The 23,251-nt window shown below is 38.2% G+C and overlaps 2 protein-coding genes across 5 annotated transcripts in view; one reads left to right on the plus strand and one right to left on the minus strand.

Moving 5' to 3' along the window:
• Positions 1–20,559: 20,559 nt before the first annotated feature.
• kcnb2b (potassium voltage-gated channel subfamily B member 2b) overlaps positions 20,560–23,251 on the plus strand; it is a 103,903-nt gene continuing 101,211 nt past the window's right edge. For all 4 annotated transcript variants that reach the window (XM_077554046.1, XM_077554045.1, XM_077554051.1 and 1 more), the window contains exons 1-2: positions 20,560–20,624; positions 20,705–20,761. The gene's annotated coding sequence lies outside the window, so the exon portion shown is untranslated. The remainder of the gene's footprint in view (positions 20,625–20,704; positions 20,762–23,251) is intronic.
• msc (musculin (activated B-cell factor-1)) lies at positions 21,931–23,030 on the minus strand. The gene is made up of 2 exons (XM_077555045.1): positions 22,631–23,030; positions 21,931–22,017 (listed from the first exon to the last, which is right to left on the minus strand). Exons 1-2 carry the CDS (start codon positions 22,910–22,912, stop codon positions 21,931–21,933), a joined length of 369 nt encoding a protein of 122 aa, XP_077411171.1. The 5' UTR covers positions 22,913–23,030.

Here is a 23,251-nt window from a genome sequence, read left to right on the forward strand (position 1 = left end):
CAATTTGTTTGCAGCGCACAATTCATACACAAGGACAATTTATAGCTGCTTACTAACTGGCCGAATGGAAGCATGTAAAGATTAAAAAAAAATAGGGGGTCCCAGGATTGACCCCTGGGGAACCCCACAGGTCAGAGCCATTTAGTCTGAGACGCACCAATTTCAACAAAGTAAGTCCTGTCCTCAAATTATAACTTCAAGCTGCTTAAAGCGGTAGCAGAGAGCAGCAAATAGAAGAGCTGACAATTTTCAAGCAAAAGTTGCCAGTATTTGCAAGCAAAAAAATGCGGCTGTCACGTTGGCCAGACAGCTGACGCTACTGTAGCGCAAGAGACCGCATTGAGAGAGAGCCTACTAAGTATTTTCTGGGCGTTTGACAGCAGGATCGCATATGGCTGGGCTGCAGCTGTGCGGGTATTTCCACTGTCCATAAGCACCTTCCTATTAATGGGCTGGGAAAGCCACCATGCGTCGGATCCAAGGAGCTAGAAAACATGAGGCCTGGGAGACACACATGGCCCAGGACAGCGTCTTATCCAGTCCAAAAAGGAAATGTTATCAAACGAGCCAAACGCATCAATGCGTGTTAGCGATAATAATGCTGTACAAATTTGTTAATGTTTTTTTTCCACCCCACAAAAAAAAATCATAATAAAAGACAATTGTCCTACTGTGGGAACCCCCCAGTAATTTTATGTAAAATACATTTAAAAAAATGTCCACGTTAAAATAAAGATGTAATAAGTTTTTAAAAAGTTGTGAATTTTAAGATGAAGGGAAAAAAATCTCCATTGTAATAAGGGGGAAAAAAAAGGAAAAAAATACACTGGGTGAATGTAGTCCTTAAATAAACGAGAATAACGCAATTTTATGAAAATAAAATCGTAATTTTGTGAGGAAAAAAAGTTAAGTGAATGAAAATGTTATAAGAATAGAATCGTAATATTTCTGGATAAAATTTCAAATTAAGTCGTACGGAGAGAAAAAAGTTATGGAAATGGTTTTCTTTTTGGAATAATTGCAGTATTATATAACGAGAATGGAGTGTTATTATTGTAAAAAACAACAACAACACAATAATAATAACATGGAAAAAAACGAGAATAAAGAATGAGAATACAGTTGTTGTTGTTTTAGTTGTAACATTATAAAGAAAAAAAGGTTACGTAAAAAGTTACGATACATGGTAATATAGCAAAAAAAAATTGTTATACAAGAAAAATATTGTTGAGGAGAAAAGTATGTCATATTATGGGAAAGAAAAGATAATATCAGGAAAGGACTAAAATTACGACAAAAATATTTAAAAAACAAGAATAAATATTATGTAATATCATGAGAATAGCCTTTAACGTTACTGCTTAAATCTTGAGTAGTGTTGTATCCATTTAACACAGTTAGCCAACTAGCATAATTGCCAAAGCAATTTTTAGCTAACTGTCACAATATCAACAACAATTTTAATGAGCATGCTAAAAATAGTATCGTCTTTGTAGATTCTCAATCATCCAGATCATGATACTCCTCAAAGGTTGAATGAAGCAACTTGTAGAATGTGCTGTTGTTTTCCGAAAATGTTCAACTACGACTTAGGCAACTATGCTAACAGGCTAACGATATCCGGACGTCACATCTCCAGTGTTCATCTTGAGGACATCTGGCGACACATTACAGTAATCGCGCGTCCATCCTGCGACATAAATAACCCGACTAGGCCAGACCCGCTGGTGCCCCTCGCCGTCTGTTGCCAACTACTAAATATATTTCCCGCATTCTGCGCGACATTCCGATCCGACGCGATGCGTGCAGGGAGTTGACGGGAATAAATAGCCGAGCCTTGTGATGGTTTTGCTTGGGGACAATTACGCCATCTCCGTTTGGCGGCTTTATCGCATGTCGACGAATTCTTGAGCCGTCAGAATGATGTCACTCCCGCCACCTGTTCCGGCGGTAAAAACGGCCCATGGCAAGTTCCGGTGTAAAAAAATGTTGGCGTAGCAACAACCAAGCTAATATCGTACCCGTCACTCAATCTGCTTTAACACTAGACTGATACTGTGGCAGTACTGCTCTTTTGCTGAATTCTGTATGAAAAGCAAAGGTGGATAAATGCTGTCAACATTACATTACTCCTACAGGCATCATTTAATTATACACGTGCGTGAACACGCACACAATTAGGATTATATTCTACCATTGCTGGATTTTGTGTGAAAGGCAAATGTGACTAAATGCCACCAACTTTGCGGCTCAATTTATTGATATTTACACAAACTGTGAAAAGTTGTGAAAAGATATGTCATTTAATAATTTAATCGTGGGAATGTACACACAGTGGGAAAATATTGTGCCTTTGCTGGGTTCTGTGTGAAAGGCAAAGATGGCTAAAATTTGTAAGAATTTGGGAAAACTGCGTGACAGTGACTACTGACGTCATCTAATTGTCCCGTTGTAACATGTAAGTGCACACAGTTGTGGCTATATTCTGCCTTTGCTGGGTTCTGTGTGAAAGGCAAATATGGCTAAAATTTGCAAGAATTTGGGAAAACTGCATGACAGTGGCTACTGACGTCATCTAATTGTCCCGTTGTAACATGTAAGTGCACACAGTTGTGGCTATATTCTGCCTTTGCTGGGTTCTGTGTGAAAGGCAAAGATGGCTAAAATGTGTAAGAATTTGGGAAAACTGCATGACAGTGGCTACTGACGTCATCTAATTGTCCCGTTGTAACATGTAAGTGCACACAGTTGTGGCTATATTCTGCCTTTGCTGGGTTCTGTGTAAAAAGCAAAAGCAGGTTAATGCAGGATCTTCTGCCCTGATGCAATTATTTTGAAGAAACTGCGTCAAAGTGGCTGTGAATGTTGGAATGGAGGGACGGGGTTGTAAAGTTTCTCACACAGTTGTGCTTTGTGTATGTAGCTGTAAAATAAGGAGGCATAATGCTGTGTTGTATGAAATGGAATCATCTGTGTCGTGTGAAAGTGCCTTTTTGTATAAAAAGCAAAGGTAATGTAATGGTAAATCTCTGTGTGAAATCACACTCAGTTAAGACATAGAAGTGTTTGGAGTTGAGAGCATGGCCTCAAAACGAATTAAACTTGTATTTAAAAAAATCAATGTATATATTTAAGCCTAGTTCATGTTGATTTAAGTGTTTTTACTACTAACATAAAATATGTAACTGTCACAGCTCCACTTTGCACCATCACGCTGATTTTTCCCCGCACTTCAGCCGTGCCTTTTCGACTCTGATGACATAATACCACAGAGACAGGAAGACGGCAGTAAAATGTAAAGGGCTATTTCATAAATAATAGGCAGAGGGGGAGCAAAAAAGATCAACAAGGTATAAATCGTGATCATTCGTTGGACGGGCAGGACTAAGACAACACTATAAGTCACAAAAACTCCAAATGAGCAAACAGAACTTGATTGTGTTGCTTTATTTGGCCCTCGTTTGTCACTCAGGTGGTCTCGCGGCCCACCTGCGCGCCGTACTGTAAATTACGCACCCCGAGACCTAATTGCCCGCGTCGGCTGTGTTGCTATAAAAAAGGCGAGCGCAGCGCTAGCTCTATTGTCGGGTACTTCATCAAGGCTCATGTGATTTATTTGCTTGTGGCTGCAAATTTGTGGGGGAAAAGAAGCCAGAGTATGCGAACAACGATACCGATGCTGATATCAAGCTGATAGCATCACAGACTGGGAGTTGCATGATAGATAGATAGATAGATAGATAGATAGATAGATAGATAGATAGATAGATAGATAGATAGATAGATAGATAGATAGATAGATGGACAGCAAACTCAAGAGAGAGAAGCTAGCTAGCTAATCAATAGCTAAGATAGCTGAAAAGAGAACTTGAGGGTAGATAGATAGATGGATGGATGGATGGATGGATGTATAGATAGATAGATAGATAGATAGATAGATAGATAGATAGATAGATAGATAGATAGATAGATAGATAGATAGATAGATAGATAGATAGATAGCAAACTCAAGAGAGAGAAGCTAGCTAGCTAATCAATAGCTAAGATAGCTGAAAAGAGAACTAGAAGGTAGATAGATAGATAGATAGATAGATAGATAGACAGACAGATAGATAGATAGATAGATAGATAGATAGATAGATAGATAGATAGATAGATAGATAGATAGATAGATAGATAGATAGCAAACTCAAGAGAGAGAAGCTAGCTAGCTAATCAATAGCTAAGATAGCTGAAAAGAGAACTTGAGGGTAGATAGATAGATAGATAGATAGATAGATAGATAGATAGATAGATAGATAGATAGATAGATAGATAGATAGATAGATAGATAGATAGATAGATAGATAGATAGATAGATAGATTGATTGATTGATAGATAGCAAACTCAAGAGAGAGAAGCTAGCTAGCTAATCACTAGCTAAGATAGCTGAAAAGAGAACTTGAGGGTAGATAGATAGATGGATGGATGGATGGATGGATGTATAGATAGATAGATAGATAGATAGATAGATAGATAGATAGATAGATAGATAGATAGATAGATAGATAGATAGATAGATAGATAGATAGATTGATTGATTGGTTGATTGATTGATTGATTGATTGATTGATAGATAGCAAACTCAAGAGAGAGAAGCTAGCTAGCTAATCACTAGCTAAGATAGCTGAAAAGAGAACTTGAGAGTAGATAGATAGATAGATAGATAGATAGATAGATAGATAGATAGATAGATAGATAGATAGATAGATAGCAAACTCAAGAGAGATTGACTGTCCGAAGTATCCAGACAGTTTTTTCTACTGCACAGTTCCACTTCCTGCTCTATGGTTACCATCACGCTAAGCCTCTGCGGTTTGCGTCTGCAGTCATTTTTCAGTCTAATTATTTCCTTTTTTGCAGCGCACCGCAGCTGACAGTGATGGATCGCAGGTTAAATATGAGCATTTTTGTCCACGTATATGTTGGACGCGCTTGGCGTACACTCGCTCCGACCAAACACAAGCTCGGAAAGATTTCTCTGCTTTTCCCATTCCACTTTGTCTTCATTTTCTCTCCCTTCGGTGATGTATCGCTAAAGCGCATCGCCCAGACAGAAGTGTAGCTTGTGCGCCGTTATGATTACGCCACATAGTGTAACTGTATAAAGAACCGTGATTGGATGTTTTCTTTGTCCAAACTGTCAAATAAAAGTCCATCACGTCTGACTTAATGTCGATTCAAGATGCTTTACAGTATGTTTGTGTATAGTGAATCATAATTACTCTGCTCACCTCTGTATAGAAATCACACATGATTGTCTATTAATTCCGAGTTATTAAATTGGAACAAGGCTTTTGATTGGTAAAGAAGATCTTTAAAAAAAAAAATATATATATATATATATATATATATATAATTTATATATAGTCTTTTTTTATGGAAAAGCTTAATGCTCACATAAAATGATTGATATGGATACTTGAATAAAACAGTGGAGCATGTTTTACAGATTTAACATGCTTGTCTTGGTAAACATGATTCCGATCATAACAATATCATGAAATATCCCATGTAGAACCACCTTCTAGCAGGTGGTATTTTTTTTATTTTTAACATGCTGACAGGTTGCTGTAAAAGTTTAACAGCGGTGCGCCGTATAAAAAAAAGACTAAGAAAAGCTCAAACGCTAACACTTTTATTGAGAGAAAAAAAGATGGAAGACACAAAGCAGATGAAGACAATTGGGAATTAATGGTGCGCAACATTTTCAGGCGCTCCAAGGACACCAGTCCAAAATCACATATTACTGCCTATAATAAGCATGTGTTGCGGATTGTGAAATAGAGTTACGATTGGATGATTTTGATATTTTTTCGGGGGGTGGGAAGAAAAAGTATTTTCTCTTATTTTTTTGTTGGAAAAAAAGCCCTATTATTATCATTATTATTATTATTATTATTATTATTATGTATTTATTTATTTATTTTTTATTTTTTTTTAGAGAAAGCTAATTCATTTATAAGTTTTTAAGTCGTATTTTAGTTGAGAAAAAAAAATGAAAAAAAGTTTTTTGTCTCAAGTGAGAATTTGGTTTATTTTTATTTTTTTTATCTTTGCAAAATGCCCCCCCCCCCCTTTTTTTGGGGGGGGGGTGGGGGTATTATTCTGGTGAAATATTGTGTGTTTTTGCCATCTCTCCATGACAGTTTGGGCAACCCTGCTTTGAGAGTAATTGGCTGTCAAGTGGGAGGCGGTTTGGTGGGGTACCAAGTCCAGAAATTAATGAATCCAAATAAGCAAGTCGTCCAACTGTGGGGCTGTGCATGTGGGGCCGAGGCACGCAAAATGGCAAACGCTGCCCGTTTGAAGTCTGGAATGTTTTGGCTGACTCAAAGCAGGCAACTTGAAGTGGAAGGGGGATCATCCCCACCCCACCCCACCCGCCCCCCTTACCCTTGGGACTGTAACCATTTTCATACAGGATGTGAGGGGAAATGCAGGACTGGAAGAGAATTGAGGTAGAAAACATAGAATGATGATAAAAAAAACATCAAGAATGATCAATCCATCAAAAAAAGTCACACAGCAGCAGTTATTGTATCAGGATGATTGATAAGTCTGTTTTGCATGTTCGGTGGGATGTCAAAGGGATCTGGTTGCTTGTTAGGACATAAAACACCACCTATGGAGGAGAAGGATGCGGCGGTCTTGTTTGGCTTAATGGCTGTTAAACGTCTTTTTATTGTGCAAGAATGTCACGGCTCAGCGGTGAAGCAGTATTTATTAATAACAGTCGGAGCCCAGGCGATGTGTTTCTCATTGCTTTCTTCCTTCCTGCCGGCTCGGATCGCCGGCAGTGGATAAAAGCGCACAAGATGTGTGCGCTCTTTGTTTTCGAAGCAGGGACAGACCTCACTAAAACATTTTTTTTTTTTTTTTTGCTACAGTGCAACCGATGAGATTCTTTATTTGTTGCAAAACTTGCAGAGTCTCATTGAGAGTTCAGTTTGTCATGATTGTTAGTCAAGACTTCGGAATTGTTGACTGAGATTTTTGGAAGTATTGAGGTTTGTTGTTCTTATGTTGTCTTGATGGTTTTTGGGTCAGACTTTTGAAGGATTTCTGATTGAGACTTTGGGATTGCTGGTTGGAGCTTTTTGAAAGATTTAGGAATTTGTGGTTGTCTCGAAAGATTTAGATTGTTGTTTAAGATTTTTGTGGTTTTAGTTTGAGATTTTGGAATGATTTTCCAATTATAGTTAGTAAGTATCGATTTTTTAAAGATTTTCGCAAGATTGTCAAGATTTATGTTGCTCTGATTGGGGATTGTTGGTTGAGATTTATGAAAGATTTGAGGTTTGTTGGATGAGGTTTTTGAAAGATGTTTGGGTTGTTTGTCAAGATTTTGAAAGGTTTTCGTGATTTTTATGTGAAGGTAGAATTATGTAGATTTTATAAAGATTTGTGGATTTTTTTATTTTTATTTTTGAAGAATTATCTGATTGTGGATTAAAACCTTTTCTTTACTTTTTTTTTGGGAGATTGTTTTTGGAGATTTTCAGGTTCTTGGTTGAGATTTTGGAACAATTTCCCCATTATTGGTCAGATTTTATTATATATTTTTTCTATTTTTATTCATGACTGGAAGATTTTTTAGAATAATTTTGAAAGGCTTTTGTTAGTCGAGATTTTTGAGAGAATTTGTAATTGATCAAAATCTAAAGATTGATTGGTCAAGATTTTGTTTTTTTATTTGGAGATTTTTTTTTTATCGAAAATTTTGGGGGTGCTGATTTTTTTTTAAGATTTAGAATTTATGGATTATTTAAGATAAAAATTTTTAAAAAAAAACAGTATATGATGATTCTGAGGTGCGAGTCCTGTAGATTTTTGCATTGCCATTTGCGACTTTTGACATATTTTGGGATTGTTGAAGATTTTGTAAGGATTTGGGTGTTCTTGTGTGAAGAGAGATTCGGGTTAATCCTTGACAGCAGTGCCAGTAACCAAAAAACGAGAAAAAACAAAAAAACGAGTAAAAGAGCAAAATGAGTATGTAGTGTAGAGAAACGGTAGTCCTTCAGCCGCCGCCTCCTCACTCGATCCATATGCCAGGCTCGGAGGCAGGAAATCACCACAATTGACTGTAATCAGGCAAGGGCCCGTGTAGCCCATTAGAGGGGTCCTGCTGGAACTGATTGGCCGCCATTAGCAAGAATGAGAGTCACGCGCAAATATGCCTTCCAACCATCATCACCAAGCGCACCTCACGAGACATTATTTCAGCCAGTATCAAAAGATTAACTCTCTGTCTGTGTTTTGGTGGGTTTTATTTTGGTGGGTTTCTATTTCCTGTTTTGGGGGTCGCAGTCCTTGGCTTGATAGGACTCGGGTCAAGGCAAGAGTAATTTAGGAATCTAATATGAACAATTTGGGATTGTCAGTTGAGATTTGCAAAATGATTTGTGATTTTTGGATAAGGTAAGAATCCTGTTTGTTTGTTGTTGTTTTTCTTCTGGCAAGATACAGTATCTATTGATTTTAGAATTTTCAGTTGAGCTTTTAGAAAGATTGTGTGATTATTAAGGAAGGCAAGAATCCTGATGTTTCTTTTTTTTTGGTTGCTGGTTGGAGACAAGATCTTTAACTCTTTGACTGCCAGACGTTTTCAGAAAAGGGATGCCGTGGGTGCCAGCCGATTTAAGCATTTTGACTGATCTTTCAAGGTCCACAGAAAATGTTGTGTTTGGACTATGGAAACACACATACTACCAAATGAAAGATTGGACTCTCATCTTTCATCAGAAAAAAAAAGTTTGTTTCTACCTTATTCCGTTTTTGAGTAATCAACAATTTATTTGACAACTTCTGCCTAGCAACAAGTGACCACATCCTTCTTTTACTGGATTTTATCATTTTGTTTATAAAGTTGAAACAATTATATCAAACTATTTGAATTTACATGTTTTTTCCATGAAATAAAAAATATTTCCGTCGTAAAATAAATAATGTAATATAAATAATATTTAAATGAAATAATTCAATGTAAATAAATAAATTATATAAATAATATATAACAAATTATTATCATTTTTATTATACATCATATATATATATATATATATATATATATATATATATATATATTATAAATGATTTAAATTAATGTATATTTATTTAATGATTATTTCACTTGTCAGACATTTTTGAAAGATTTTCTATCGTTCGTGTGAGGTGACAATCGTGCAGATTTTTTTCTTCCTGATTACTTTTTTTTCAAATTGTCATTCCAGTTTTCAAGCTATTTTGGATTTTTGATTTTGTGTAGTTGTGGGTTAAGATATTTGAAAGATTTTTCAAAGATTTTCTATCATCATCTTTATTTTTGTGATTGTCGGCCCAACATTTTTGAAAGAATTTGGCAAATTCCGGTTAAGAGGTTGAAGTCCTGTTGCTTTTTTTCAAATTTTCAGTCGAGACTTTTTGGGGAAGATTTCGGAATTTCCAGTTACATTTTTTATATGATTTTGGTGTAGTTGATCAATGCAACAAGAATGATGTCAATTTTTGAAGAATATTGTATTTATTAGCCTCTATATTGCAATGGATCTCCGAACCTCTTTACTGACGTGCATCCAAATATGTAAATGCCCGACCGTCGCTTGAACGCTACGCTAATTCACCAAAATTTTTCCCGGACCGCAAGTAGGATTTGGACTCTTCTAACAACAGCAATGTTCTCGGGGGGCGGCAGAGGCAGCCGTTGTTTGACAAGTTGGTGGCTTTGTTTCACCAAAACCAGAATAACACTACCTCAGCCCCGCCCCTCCCACCGCTCTTGTCGAACTAGCATGCTAGTTGTAGTCCTCTGTCACAAGCAGAAAAAAAGGGGTTTCCCCCCTGTTATAAAAACAGATGCCGGTTTGGCTCGTGGGCTTGAGCTCGGAGGAATTTTCGACGGTTGTTTTTTGGTTGTCCCCCGTTTGAGACATAATTGGAGAGAGGAAACGAGACGGGCGACAGCTGATGTGGTTTTGGTCCGGAGGGAATCGACATCTGACTCTGATTGAGAGAAGCGATGGCGCTCTTGCAAAGCTTTGAGGAGATCTTGCATTAAGCAAATACAAGGAATGCAGTAGGTCCTCTAAATTACACATCAGCTGCTGTCACGCTTTAACGTCGGGCTTACTTTTTATGGCACAGGTATGGCTCCGCCTCTCCTGCCTCCCCTGACCGCACTTTCCTGGTCAGGGATGCGGCAACAGACATTGTAAAATGCACGCCAAGTCTTATATAGTGTCTGCTGGCGTAGTTCAAGTCCTTGATTTGTATCCCCCCCCCCCCCCCCACTCCTTCCATTCGCCTCCCACACGATTCCCAGGTCAAGAAGGCTCGACGAGACATGTCTGCTCTACTGTGACGCCATATGGTTATCCACTCAAGGTGTCCGGCCAAACAATAGGCTTACAACAAGGTTCGCTCTTAAAACACAATTTCCCACTGATGGCTCTCTCTCTCTCTCTCTCTCTCTCTCTCTCTCTTTCTTCGTATGAGTCATCTAGTGCAATCACAGGCCAAAAGTAAACACAGCAAATGAGACGCTGATTGCATCACGATGGCACGGCTTGACGTTTTATGAGCATCGTCAGCCACCTTTGGAATAACATGGAGATGATGTTTATGTGTGGCGGCGTTTTGCTCAAGTGCTCATGTTTGGACTGTAAACACGTCTGATATCGCAGTGATGTCAATCCCACGGGCCGCTGTGCAATGTATTACATATGACTTGTTCCTGTCACTTTTATTTATTTTTGTTTTATTTACAAAAGCATTTTACTAGATCCTGTCATTGGAAACATTTTATTTTTTTATTTTTTTTAAGGTAAACGCGTGAAATTGTCTTTATTACTACTTTACTTTTTAGTTTAATTATGTTATTTTTTGTAATTTTGTATTTTTTTTTTAAATACATTGCTTACTAAAAGTTCCTGTCATTCATATATATTGTAATATTAATAAATTTCAAAAGTTCAATATTTCCAGTTATTGTCATTTGTATTTTTTTTGTAAAGCTAAAATATATATATATATATATATATTTTTTTTTGTTAAAAAGTCACTTCCACCAAAGCAGCTACTGGAGATGACACAATGCCGATTAAGCTCATCAGCTTCACTAATATCTTACCTGTATTTTTCAGTATTTGATTGTTTGTATTTCGAGTCAACCGGCAACATTTCCACACTGGCTTAATGGCACACTGATAATGACACACTTTACCTAGTATTAAGCATTTATAAAAAATATAATTAAACATACTTTGCATTTTTGTAGCAGAAAATAATCAGATAAAAATGACTGTGTAAATTAAAAACAATACAATGAAAACATTAACTGCAGCGAACAGACTCTTTTCTAGGGTGTAGTTGTCCAACAAGGTGCCTGATGTAAAATACATGAAGCACAAAAGCAAAGCAATAATAAGGAATGACTCATTTGTCTGTATTTTACTGTCAGAGATATTCCTGTTTGATATCTCCATCACAAATGTAGACATGCTTCAGTTCGATCTATAAATGAAACAATAACTGCCGCAAATTAAATACTCACATCTTCCCTATAACCTATAGCGGGCCAACAAGATGCCTGATGTAAAAGACATGAAGCACAATAATAGGGAATGACTCATTCTGTCTACACTTTACTGCCAGATATATATTTTTTTGATATCTTCATCATAAATGTCGACATACTTTGGTGTAAAAAAGTCCACACATCTTGCCGAGGATCTATAGCTGCCCAACAAGATGCCTGACATAAAATACACAAAGTTTAGCCACAAAGCGCCTCAATTATAGGGAATTTATAACAATTTCCAATTGTTGCTCTGCATCCCAGGTGACTGACGGTGTGCCAAGGTAGAGGACTGAGGGAGTTTGTTGAGTCGAGATGATGCGAGCAAGGGATGGATAGCATCAGCTAGCTCCCCTGGGCTAATGGAGGAGTTGATCCTATTAGAGGCCCTCAAACCCTCGCCCTCCACTCCCCGCAGCCCTAATGGCCTCCCGCTCCTCCCCTCTCGTGTTCATCATCCCTTCCTGGCCGTTGATTCCCAGGATCAATAATCCTCATCCCTCTCTCAACGTGTCGTAAATCACGAAAGAAAGCGACTCCAGCGAGCCGGTCGGGGTCAGGCGGAAAGGTGAGGACAGCTTTAAGGGCCCCGGCCCAGTAACATCCTCCGTGTTGTTCTTCTTCAGTGCTGACTTAAAGGATGGATGTAAGGGAGGGCATAAATTTGGATGCGCCATTAAACTGTCAACAGCAGCACATATGCACTTTTTACATGTGCCCAAACAAATAGAGGCTAGCCCATTTTTATCCTTCTCAGGTTGGCGGCCATTTTGTCACTTGCAGTCAAGGGCTCGGGTATTGACCAATTACGGCTCACCTGTTTTCTATGTTGGGTCAAGTGACATTTGCAACATTTTTGACTTGACTTCCCCTTCACAAAAAAAACATTTTAAAAACAGTATTTCACTACAATATTTGTAATTCAAGCGTAAAACATATTATTCTTTTTCAATTGCTGTCACGTGTTGCCAGGCAGAATTTTCCCACATCACAGGAATAAAACAAGGGGACAAATCACAGTCATGAAAAAAAAAAAGTCAAAAGATTTTTTTTTTTTTTAAATCAGCATGCTAAACAAAATCATTCCGAAAGTCTCTTTTCAGCACAGCGCCCTCTGGTGGAGCTCACGCTTACTACACAATCAGAATAAACAAGCCTCCTCTTCTTCTTATCGCATTTGCACATCAAAATCCTTTGGAGCGGTGAGAACGGCAAACTTTCTTGAAAGGCTCACTGTTACCTGCCCGCTGGGGTAGAACCCGCGTCGGCTGCGTCTGCCCTTTCCCATGCTTCCTCCCGACGGCCGGACCCCCGCGAGCGGCGGCAGGACAGAGGGGACACCTGTTCAGTCGCCATGTGAAATCTCAGTCTTCTATTGAGAGACGGGAGTACGGATGGGGGGGGGGTTTAGCGATAGGGCACCTCGATGGCAGGAAACCGGAGAACGCGGTCAGACGAGTCCACCGCAATTTGCCTCTTTTCGCAGGACGATTAGGCGTGCTTGGCCAGAGAAATGCTGCACTTCTTTATAATGTTCTCTCTGAGGAGCAGTCAAGGACGACATTGACAAAATCCAAGAGCCTTATCTGTATTTAGATGGAAGACAACTTTTATCTAAGAGGAGACTCAGGGCCACTGCAGCAAATTGGAGACTGTGGATTCTATTCGTGCACAAGCCAGATTTTTTCAACTCAAAATAAATATGCATGCAAAAGTTACCCATCCCCTATTTCTGCACCAGTGTACTCCACAGTCTCCACTTTACTGCAATAGCCCTTATTCTCATTGTGGATAACACATTTTAGATTGTACCATTAGTCCATAGGAAATAAAAGAACCACATTCTTGTCCATTGCTGTTTGTTAGTATGTCTCATTCAAATTGATAAAAAGTGCTTGTTTTTTTGTTGTAGTATCTGACTCCACAGTCTCCACCTTTTGCTTAAATTTTTTTTTTTTACAATTAATATAAAATATATAGAAAAACTGCGTACTCGTCCATGTTTTTTGTTTTTTAATGTGTCTTGTTCCGACTGAAGCTTGTTTTTTGTTGTAGTATTGAACTCCTTAATCTCCAATTTGCTGCAACAGCCCTTAGTCTCCTCTTGGATATATATATAAAACCCTAACCCACCCTCTTTCTCCTCCATTGCTGTTGCTTGGTAGCATGGGATTAATTTTGACCAGTGCGATTTGACTACTTGCCGTTTCTGATTTCAAACATCAAAAGATGAAACTTATTGACAAGGAAAGGCCATTTGGGGGAAAAACATCAAAGTGTCCCCCCCCCTAGCATCAAGTGCCTGATCAATGACACAGGTGGGTGTACATATCTCTAAACTGCTCATTAGGTACAAATTTGTGTGACGGCTGCTCGCCTCCATTCATAAACGCGGCCCAATGTTAACAGCTCATCACTCATTTGCATGTGTCATCCGTGACCCCCGCATTTACGAGAGAGTGGGGGCGCGCCATTCAAAACACTCCTGATCCCCTCTCGGCTTCATTTGCACTGACCCACAATGCAGTATTTTCTTAACACGAGCAGCAGGCCGCTTTGATGTTATCTGCCTATCCAAACAGCCACGGAGGACGGCGGCCATTAATCACTGTGAAGCCTGCGAGGGCCCGCTCATAAATCGCCTGGCCGCTCCTTAAACAGGAGAGGCCCCCAGGGGTGCGCCCGTGCCATTTATCAAGGCTCGCCTCCCTTTTCTGGATGAAGTAAAACTCATCCGGGATTGATACTGCAGGAGTATACTCGACAGTCTCCTTTTTTTTTTTTTCTTCCCCCCGCCGCTGCCCTCAGTCTTCTATCGGATTCAATTTGTCTCACAATGGCCGCCTCATCGTCGGAGATGGATGACAGCGCCGTGAAGATGACACAGGTGGCTGAAGAAGAAAAATAGGACTAATACACTGAAACAAAACAAGTGAAGAACACCTACTACAATAATGACTTCTTTTTTTTAATCCAGAATTTTCCCTGTCTTGCTATTTTACGTTTTTTTTTTTTGTACAGTCAAATCTATTCTAGTCTGTAGTTCATCCATTTTAGGTGTAGTTCCACCGTTGACCACTAGACAGTGGCACACTATTCAGGTTGAGAAAGTGTAAATTTGAAAGAAAAAGCTCGTCCTAGTTTTTGCTGAAGATTATTGAATGTATTGTGAAATCATCTTTATTCCTGCTTTTTAGGGTTAATTTCATAATGTACATATTTGAGCCTGATTATTGTACATTGCGAGACGATAAGTTTGTTAGTTAGTAAACAAACAATTTTTACTGTCGACACATAGAGGAATCTTTCTCAAATGTAGTTGAAGTAGAAACCGACCAAAAATACGGTAAAAGCAACACCGCTTCTACTCAGTTATTACAGGATTGGCAATCATCTCGTTGTGTCGCAAAAAGCCACAGCGTGGTAAAAACGCAGCGTTAATCCTTTGATGCTGTCTTAAATGAGGTCTAGTGAGGTGGAGGTTTTATTATAATGGAGAGGGGACCTCACGTAATGCTGCAAGAAGATCATTGTTGGAGCACCATCAAAGGAACCTTCTCCCCATTAAGCCAATCGCAGATCATAAACACAGCAAGTCAAATGCTCCCCCCTTAATCCAAATGTTTGAAGACTTGCTTGAAGACTTGTTCCGACAGAAGTGCATTTAGAATATTTTTTAATTAAATTGGGTCAAATGTAGCTGTTAATTTTGTTGAAATGTGATTCCGCTGTTTCACAAATTTTTGGGGTCCAGTTGTAGCTCAATTTTGTTGTTTATTTGAGGTGTAATTACACTGTTGGCCACTGGATGGCGGCACACTATCAGGTTTAACGCTTTGCACGTTTGAAAGAAGAGTGAAAACAGGAAGTAATTCAAGCTCAAGTTAATTTTTGTGAAGAGAAAGAAGCACTGCAGAACTACAAAAACAAACATTTCTTGTTCAGCTTTTGGTTTGTTGCTGCACAAAATAAAATAAAAAAATACAAATAAAAGTACATTATTTCTATAAACCAATACAAATAAATAAAATAAATCTCATACACTGGCTCCACAAAGGGGTATCATCTGCACACATTAAACACACGTGTCCTCCTTACTTCCTGCTTCCCACACAGCCATTAACGTGGACCATGTGGGAAAAACACATAGCACTTTAAACGCCTTCACCCTCAATGATAACGCCACGGAGGCGCGTTGACAGCGATGCCAGCTGCGCTTGGTCGTTGTTGGCCAGCTTTGTCACCTTGTAAAATAACCAGGCTGAGAGATAAGTCTATGAATGTGTTTTGGTGGCACTCCAGAGACAGAGACAACTTCATAAAAATGAAAAAAAAAAGCAGAAAATGATAAGTAACTCAAACAAGAGGTCATAAGAAGAATATACAGTATATTCAATAATTATACTGTATATTCTTATTTGTATTATTTGCTTTTTAAAATAATTTAATGATTTAATATATTAATTATTCTTATAATAAATCAGATTATATAAATATACATTAATTTAAATAATTTATAATATATATATATATGATGTATAATAAAAATAATAATAATTTGTTATATATTATTTATATAATTTATTTATTTACATTGAATTATTTCATTTAAATATTATTTATATTCCATTATTTATTTTACGACGGAAATATTTTTTATTTCATGGAAAAAACATGTAAATTCAAATAGTTTGATATAATTGTTTCAACTTTATAAACAAAATGATAAAATCCAGTAAAAGAAGGATGTGGTCACTTGTTGCTAGGCAGAAGTTGTCAAATAAAGACCTCTGTGGTACATCAAATGTGCACTGTAAACAACAATTTTCACAGTGCCTTGGTGCATTGGAGAAGAATAAAATACCTTATTATAGTTAATAATAATATTCTGAATAATAATTGGTAATTGGAGCATTATTTTACCATATATTTACTACTCTGCATTAAATATAAAAGATGAAAAACATTCGATTAAAATGGTTGCATGTGCATGTGTGTGTGTTGAGAGTACACAAACAAGCTGCTCTTGTCACGCGTGGCCTTGAGGAACCTCTGTGGATTTAAAGGCTCCATCAGAACCCCCCCCCCCTCCCCCCAGCTCACTCAGGGACCTCACCCGGGGCCGTCCTTGGCGCTGCCTGATAGTCTCTTTCCACACAGCTGAGCGGGCAAACAGCGGGGTCCTCCTGGTGCGGCGGTCCCAGGGGGTCGCCACTCGCCACCCCCTCTCCTCCGCACCTCCACCAAGCTTTGATGTGACGGACGCGAGAAGGAGAAGAAGGACTCGGCAACTTGAAGCCCTCTCCACCACTTGTGTGTGTTTCTTTGTGATGTGGTGGCCGGGGGGGATGGTTAAGGGTCGAGCGGGTTCAAAGGTTGTTCGGTCTTCTGTTTGTTGGCCGCAGAAGTGCTACACTTTTTTTTAAAACACTTACTTTTAGCTGCTATCGTTATTATAACTCATGGCACCACTGTATTGCGTTTCCCCCTTAAAGAAATAGCACATGGCTTCATAATCACTTGTAGCTAGGCAGAATCATTTAAAAATATAGTATTATTTCATAAAATAATAAAAACATAACCAAAATAATAAAATCTGAACAACATAAAAATAAAATATGAACATCACACATTTGAATGGTCACTTGTTACCAGGCAGAATAGGCTTAGTAGCTCAATCACGCCGCTGCGTTCACATGTCTTTCATCTCCCATCCCCACCCATGGGCACATCCTGCTCGGACCCCCACCACTCCCGCTCCCTTTTTGAAGGAGGAGTAATTAACGCGCCATCTGATCCACCAGCCCTCCACATAATCTCTCTTGGGTAACACACACACACAAATCTATGAACACACACACACACACAGGTGATTCATCAAGCGGCGTTAACTGGCCTGATGGAGCTGTCAGTGGCGGAGACCCCGAAGAGGCCATCGTCAACATCATCGTCATATGCTGGACCTTCAAAATGGACGCATCCATTATTTGATTGATGAACAGACAATGTACATCAGTGGCGTGCAAAAGGGGGGGCTCATTGGGCAGTGGATCCACCTATGGGGTTCAATGATCTGCTTGGACATGTTCTACGGCGTGTCACAATGTGTGTTAGCTTTAAGCTAGTAGAGTTGGTGGTTTGGTGACTTATTAAGTATGTCAGTGAACAATGTTAAAACGTTGCCTGTACAGTTATACTTTTATGACAGTTTGGACTCTGGAACTAATTATTCCAAATACAATTGACTTTTTGTTTTTCATGTTGCTGTCAATCCAATCAGCAAAAACCCGAATGAACTGTCCAAATGGAATTTATCACTTTGAGCGTCCACTCTTGAGAAATAACGTATCCTGTCAAACTAAATCCGCTCTTTCCAAACTTTAAGAGGCTTGAACTCTCCGTGACCGTGATTGAAATCAAAGTGATTTCACGCTGCTAATGCAAAACGTGACTTCCCGACGGAGATCGCGGCGGCAATGACGGAGCAAGAGGAGGAGGGGTGAACACAGGTGCGACCAAACAGGCTTGTGAATTTTAGACTTTCGTTTGGCTTTTTATTGGGCTTTTAAAGGTTAATGTTCATCCTTCTAAATTGACATGATTAAAGCCAGTGTACTTTTTTGTTGTCTCACACACATAGAAAAAGAACACACGAGCCTCAAAAGACACTCAAGCATTTGAGCATACAGCTAGCCTACACCCGGTCACACAGAGTAAAAGTGCTTTTGTTCTCCAGGAGTGCCACATCCAGGTCCAGAATGTAAAAATCCTGCCACAGTTTGATTTTAGCCTCAGGCGCTAGTTAGCTAGCTAGCTAGCAAGCACCCTTGGTGCTCGTTTACTGGCAGCTAGCACTAGGGGCTAAAGCCAAACTGTGGCAGTTTTTTATTTATTTTATTTTTTAACTTTCTGGACCTGGATTTGCCACCTCTTTTGTTCCCCAATAAAATGGTCAATTCCAGTTTGGGATGATAGTCCTATCAAACTGGCTAGCTTGCTAGCATAATGAGCTAGTTCCTTACATATCTGGCTAGACAACTAATGAAGCAGTCAACATATTTAAGCTACTCGGATGGACACAAATGCACCATGCCAAGATACAAATTGAAGCTATTCTTCTTATTATTATTAATATTATTTGCTTTTCCATAAAAATTATGAATGAACACTGCTTTGGGGCCAAACTTCAAAAGCAGGACTTGGACACCACACCTTTGCTTTTATCTCCCGACCACAACATTTTTGATGTTTTTAGGCGGTCTGTGCCACAGGCAATGGTCTAATCCACAGGTGTGTTCCACTCTGGTCCAAGTTCCCAACAGGCCCTCTCACAAAGGCCATTGTGGCCTAGAGAACAATGGAGGCGGATAATCCCTCTGCAGCACTGACAGCTCGGCCCTTCCAGCAACCTCATTGGTGGACGGATGACAGGGACGGGAAAACCAGGACGGACTATTCGCCCCAGAGCGCAGACCCAATTTCTTTGTGAGGATGTCTTTGTGGATGCATGAAGTCAGAGAAAACCGCTTTGAGGCAGAAATGTGGGGGTGGGGCTTACTTTTTTTTTTTTTTGAATTAAAATTAAATAAATAAATTAGATGGCACTGGCCAATCAAGAGCCTGAAGTTAAAACAACAACAACAACAACAACAAATTTAAAAACAAATAAAAAATGAAGATATGATATGAAAAGTTACCTTGTAATGCTTTGGTCTGAAATTCAGGAATTTTTAAGAGAGTGAGTAGTTTTCTTTGTTAGGGTATTATTACACAAAAGGTTGCATTTTCCTAAATGCTTTTATTCTGAAATTCCTCACAACCACCATAAATTCTGTCAGATGTCTGAAAAGGATGAGTAGTTTTACATATTTTTAATTTTGGTCAATGTTTTGTGGTTCATTTCTTCTGATTCCAATGATGAATTCCAATTGTTATCATATTTCTCAAGATGATGAATAGTTTTACTTTATTTTGGTTTTATTTGTTTTTTCTCCTTAATTTCCGTTGCCTCAAAAGTCATTATTGTCTCAGGTCACAGTAATCCGTACCCACCTCACTCTCAAACCTGTTTGAAATGCTTTTGGATTTTCTCATTAGGGCTATTGAGTGAGTGCATATTGGGTAACAAACATTCCCAAAAGTGACTTTGTAAAGCTTTCAGTTGATATTTTCCTAAAATGTCAGCAGGTTCAGTTGATGTTCCGTCATGGAAAAACACTGCCCTCTGCTGGATATATACATCATTGCACCATTACTGTGTGTAGAACTAGCATTTTAGTTCACTGATCCTTCACCCTTCATCCTACCCTTACTGTAGTAAAGTGTAGTAGTATGTGTTTATTTTTTTATTAAAAAGTATGAATGGATGGTTGTTATTATTACAATTATTATTACTATTTATTAGTTGTAGTAGTAATGCATTTAAATAAAAATATTATGATGTGGTATTTATGATTGCTGAAAAGAACCAAGTTTAAATATTGGATTCCTTTTTCTTTTCTTTTTTTTTTCGTTTTTGTATTGATTTTAATTATTTTTAGTTATATTAACCGATACTTACAGTTTCCTATTAATGTAAATTGTAACTACTGATACTCAAGTTTTTTGTTTGTTTTTTCGACATTTGACATTTCGACAGTTTTTTGTATTACACAACTTAAGATAATAATAATAATAATAATAATAATCATCATCATCATAATGATATATTTAATAACGCGTTAACACCAAGTCCCTTTAACGCCACATTATTTATAACTTTTTTGTTTGTTTGCTTGTTTGTTTTGTTTTAGCGCGATTAACGCAAATCAATTTGGGCACATTACTTCCCGCATCCTGAAACGGTCGATTTGGCCAATCATCACGGCATTTCTTGTGACGCAATCTAGTCACATGGGTTATGCGGCCAATCGTGTGCGTATGAACACGGAAGTGGGAGTTTCGTTTTCTTTCAACATGTCAAACATGAAGAAGATAAAGAAGTGTTTCGACGTGGACGAGCTACTGGTTGGTTTTAACGTAATAACGCCACTTTACTTTTTCACTTGAATTACAATCCATATTAAATTCTGTATGCGAACTTTTAGGAGCCATCAACTGAGCCTCAACCGGCAAACAAGTTGTGCGTTTGTAAGCGTGGACCGGTGAGTACAGTAAATTGTTTGTACATAGGCCTACGTCAATTCATTTAAATGAGAGTCATTAGTGTGCATATTCGACAAACAATCTTAAATCCCTCAAAATATTGTGTATTTAAACTACTGAATATTTAAAAAGATAATATAAAAAATATTTTTCAAAATCTGTGGATAGGTAAATCCGCAGATGCCAAACCGCGGCAATGCGGGGGTCCACTATATTCCCTTTATGTTCCTCTCAATTGTTATATGTATATTATAGAATTAATAAATATATTTTCTTAGGGTAAGCATATTTGTCCACTATTATGCTAATAGAGTATTAAAAACTTAAACAGTTTCATTTTATTGTACATTTAGAATTAGAACAGAATCGAAATGCAATTTGTGATTAATTGCTATTAATACATTTGATTGATTCACTAAATTAGATTAGAGTAGACTAGAAAGATAGAATAATACAATTTTGATTGTTGTTTTTTTAACCATTAATTTGGTCCCCACTTCAGTTACTGGGAATTAACTTTTCACAAGCTTGCACTTATAATTATTTCCACAAGGTGTCAGTGCTGTAACACTCATGTTTCAAAGTAGCCTACTTATTAAATAAAAAACATGAGAATGGGTCCACTCCATCCATCCTTATCATCACCTTGTTATGCTGATGGATGGCAGCACTTAAGTGTACACAGGAGCCTTTTGCTCGCCTGCTCTTCATGTTTGTGCCCGTGTGAGAAGGAAGCTCATTAAAAGTCCTTTGAGAGTTCCCTTGCACAGTTTCTACTTGTGGGAATCTCACCAACAGCTGCGAGTTTACTAGCCACCCGATGAAAACACTTCCCCTTGCTCGTTTGTGCCTCAAATCTCACAAAATCTCACCAAACTTCCACCCGGTGAGCATGGAATGGGTGTATTGGTGATAGTGTGATGATAACCATAGAACAGGAAGTGGCGTTTATCGCGATAGGGAACCCAACGTAGCAAAAATCTTTTATTTAAAATAAACCTCAAATATCGCGAGATTTCTACCCTGCGAGTAGAGAAAGGACATGCCAATGCTAGTGTGATAATAAACATAGAACAGGAAGTCTAACGTTTTGCTGTTTCTTTGGTTTTTAAATCAGTCTTTTGTCTGTGACGTCACCATGAAACTCTCTGGCAGGGCTGTGCTGCGTTCAGGCTTTTGCTCCGTAAAGTCTTGTTGTGGTCTTGGAATGAGAGTCCTCGTCCTCAGATTGTCCTGACGTCCCAAATGGCCAGATCTGGCGGGACAAATAATTTTACAAATATATCATGAAGTCAAACACCATATGACAAGATGGAGTGACACATATTTTATGATACGACTTAAAAATATAATAATAATAATGACAATAATAGTTATTGTTATTATTAATAATAATAGTAATAATAGTTATTATTATTATTAATAATAATAACTATTATTACTATTATTATTATTAATAATAATAATTTGTATTATTATTATTATTAACAATACTAATTAATATTATTAATATTATTATTAATTAATTAATATTAACAACTATTTTTATCATCATTATTGTTAATATTATTATTAATACTAATAATAATGATAATACTTATTATAAATAATAATTAGTAATAATATTTATTATTATTGTTATTATTATTATTAGTATTAATATATAAAAATAATTATTATTCTTATTATAATCTTTTTCTTCTTCTCCTTATTATTATATTAATATAGATTTTTAAATGAAAATATACATTATTAGATTATTTTTCAAACTCGTTCAGCCTCGCAGTATACAAAAAATACATTATGTGATACATGACGATACCATGCAAAACAACACCATAAGATTTGAGTCAAGTAAGATAGCATACCAGACTAGTGGTCTTGACGAAGTCCTCGTCCAGCTGGTGGTCCCGCAGCGGGTGGTCCCGGAGCAGTTGCCTGAGGTGCGAGATGTAGCTGGAGGCCAGCCGCAGCGTATCCAGCTTGGACAGCTTGGTATCGGGGGGCACCCAGGGCAGGGTGGTCTTCAGCTTGGAGAAGGCCTTGCTTAGCACCCTCATCCTGGCCCTCTCGCGGGCATTGGCCGCGTCCCTGTGTGACTCTTTCCCCCCGCGCTCAGCTCCCTCTTCCTCGTCCCACCCGGCGGACATGGCCGCTTGTAAATCCTCGGGATGTGCGCTTACTACGAAGCTACGATTGGACTGGTTGGGGAGGGAAAGCAAAAACAAGGCTCTGACTGGGCGACGGCTGTCATTTAAGAAAGCTGACATCTGGGCAACGCTTTCTCCTCCCACCATTTAAGAGCCACGCTCAGTCTCGACTTAAGGAGACTGGTGACTTTCTGCCAAGCAAAGCAACTGTACGGATCCTCGCACCCTTTAATCGATTAGCAAATGAATCAACAACTATGTTGATAATCGATTAATCGTCTCGATGGGAAACCATGTTGAACTTAAAATTGTTGGCAGTTCAGCCTCTCAACAGCATAT

This window comes from Vanacampus margaritifer, chromosome 20 (genome assembly GCF_051991255.1).
Source record: "Vanacampus margaritifer isolate UIUO_Vmar chromosome 20, RoL_Vmar_1.0, whole genome shotgun sequence".
In the NCBI taxonomy this organism is placed as follows: domain Eukaryota; kingdom Metazoa; phylum Chordata; class Actinopteri; order Syngnathiformes; family Syngnathidae; genus Vanacampus; species Vanacampus margaritifer.